This window comes from Octopus bimaculoides, chromosome 9 (assembly GCF_046866305.1).
Source record: "Octopus bimaculoides isolate indiv1 chromosome 9, ASM4686630v1, whole genome shotgun sequence".
In the NCBI taxonomy this organism is placed as follows: Eukaryota; Metazoa; Mollusca; class Cephalopoda; order Octopoda; family Octopodidae; genus Octopus; species Octopus bimaculoides.
The window spans coordinates 92,062,281-92,064,780 of record NC_142936.1 but is presented as its reverse complement, the minus strand read 5'-3'; the positions used below and the strand labels follow the sequence as shown (position 1 = coordinate 92,064,780).

General features: G+C 33.8%; 1 protein-coding gene across 3 annotated transcripts in view; it reads right to left on the bottom strand.

Annotated features, from left to right (window-relative positions):
- Positions 1-2,500, bottom strand: part of LOC106877629 (reversion-inducing cysteine-rich protein with Kazal motifs) — a 204,421-nt gene that overhangs the window by 62,691 nt on the left and 139,230 nt on the right. For all 3 annotated transcript variants that reach the window (XM_089358038.1, XM_089358040.1, XM_089358039.1), the window contains one exon: positions 1,886-1,957. In XM_089358038.1, coding sequence (XP_089214164.1) covers positions 1,886-1,957 — 72 coding nt within the window. The remainder of the gene's footprint in view (positions 1-1,885; positions 1,958-2,500) is intronic.

Here is a 2,500-nt window from a genome sequence, read left to right as displayed (position 1 = left end):
ATATATATATATATATATATATATATATATATGTATATATATATATATACACACACATACACATATATATACATATGTGTATATATCCATATATATATCTATAAGCATATATATATGTGTATATTATATGTGTATATTATGTATATGCATATGTGTATAAATATATGAGTATAAATGTATATATATATATATATACACTCACATATATGTGTATATATATATATATATATATATATATATATATATACACTCACATATGTGTGTGTATATATACTTTCTCAGCCTAATCTTCAGGATATGGAACAGTATTAACAATCTGTATTGGCCCTTTTTAAAGAGGATGCTTTTGTTTATACAGAATTTCAGCCAGGGTTTCGTTGAGGTGGATCTTACAAAATGTTTCGAATCATTAATGTTTAACCTCATCAGATTTGTGTTTTAATTATTATGGTTCCGACATAGAGGATTAGTATTTTGGCTGATTGAGGATTATAGCAAGATACCCATTCCTGTCCCTCAAGCATACTTAGGCCTATCAACATGTGTTTAATGCCACCTCTCTAACTACAACAACTCCACTCAGTTGAAGGGTTTTTTTTTTCTTGTTCTTGTATGTTACTTGATGACCTCACTAGAGCTGGTGCTGTAAAAAAAATACCTAGGATTATTCTGTAAACTGGTTGTCATTAAGAAGGGCATCCAACCAGGTATAACACCCTTAAGGGTGGGTGGGAGTAGCTGAAAAGGGGGCAATAATGGTGGTGATGTGGTGACAGAGCATACTTTCAGGTTTCAAGAAAGTGCAAATAAGAGAGAATACAGTCAGAGAAAGATGGGTGGGGGGTAAGTTCATTAGAGCGTGAGAGGAGAGTGATGCATGATTAAGGATGAAGGTAGTGAGTGGAGCAAGAGTGGGGATGTGGTCAGGGATAAATATAAGTATGGCAGGGGGGAGTGAGAGACGTAGGTGATGATAAGTGGCAGGATGAGTAGAGAGCAGCAGCTATGGGGTCAGAAAGTAGCAGATGAAAGAGTGAGAGAAGAAGAAGAGAGAGAGAGAGAGAGAGAGAGAGAGAGAGAGAGAGTGATGTACAGTGACAGAGATAGATGTCAGAGGTACATAGGGTGGATATAGTGAGTGGAAGAGAAAAAGGAAAGAGGGAGTGTTGATGACAGATATGAAAGGGTGCTGAGTGAGATAAAGAAGACCAGGTGTTAAAGTTGAAGCATGGCAGTTATGAGGGACAGAAAAGGGGTGAGAGGTGGAAAATAAGAGAGAGATGGATTATAAAAGGAAGAGGCTTCAGGGAGAGGTGGGGGTGTAACAGGTAATCACAAAGGTGGAATGAAGTATATGCAGATTCTTCTTTTATATGATTAAGGTGGTTGAATTTTGCTGAGATATATAGTCTGTGTTTTGGGGCAGGATATACCTGCATTGCAATTTAGTTTAGACCAGATCTCCAGGTGGACAGGAAATGGGAAGATGGCGGCATGAGTACAGTGGCCAACATCTCACTCAGAAATAGGCTGAAAGATATATGTATTTGTGTATATATGTATTTGTATGTATATATATATATGTATGTGTATACATATATATATATACGTATGTGTATACATATATATGTATGTGTATACATATATATGTATGTGTATACATATATATATATGTATGTGTATACATATATGTATATGTGTGTGTATGTATATGTATATATATATATATATATATATATATATATATATATATATATGTATGTATGTTTTTATGTATGTGTGTATAAAATTCACTTGCTCTCTTTTTCTCCTGCATATACAAACATGCACACACACACAAACACATACATGCACTCACAAAGTGAAACGTGTGTAGTTAACCTACCTGCTCATCTGGACAATGTTTCACAGCACTGGCAAATTCTTGTAATTGGTTAATCTCATTAGTTGACTTCAGCTAAAAGAAACAAGAAAAAAAACCACATTTATTATATATTCAGATATATAAGTACTAGACTACCCCATGACCCATTGGGTCACTGACGGTTCAGGTTATGAAGCATTGAAGCTGATTTCAACATTGCATTGGAATGAAAGTTAATTTTATGATGATTCAGTTAAAGATTTCAATTCGTTCGTGTCATCATATTTCTGGTTTATAAGTTCATGTTTAAGGTTTTGTTGATTATTTACAGCATCTAATAGAAACAGAACTTCCGGAATAAACTTGAACACCAGTAACAGCATTTATTTATGGCATATGTACACACATCCTCAAAAATGCAAAAGGAATTCTTATATAACATAAACATAAAATTAATGGAAACAATTTTCACAGTATTATATATTTGCATTTCAAGGTTATGTTACTTTCGGAATATTTTTCCATCATGCTCCATTTTGGCTATTTATGAAGGTACCCCAAAAAACCGCATATCTCAGGATTCCGTGATTCAATTTAAATGAAACTTGTTTCATTCCGTTTGTATTCACATTTCAA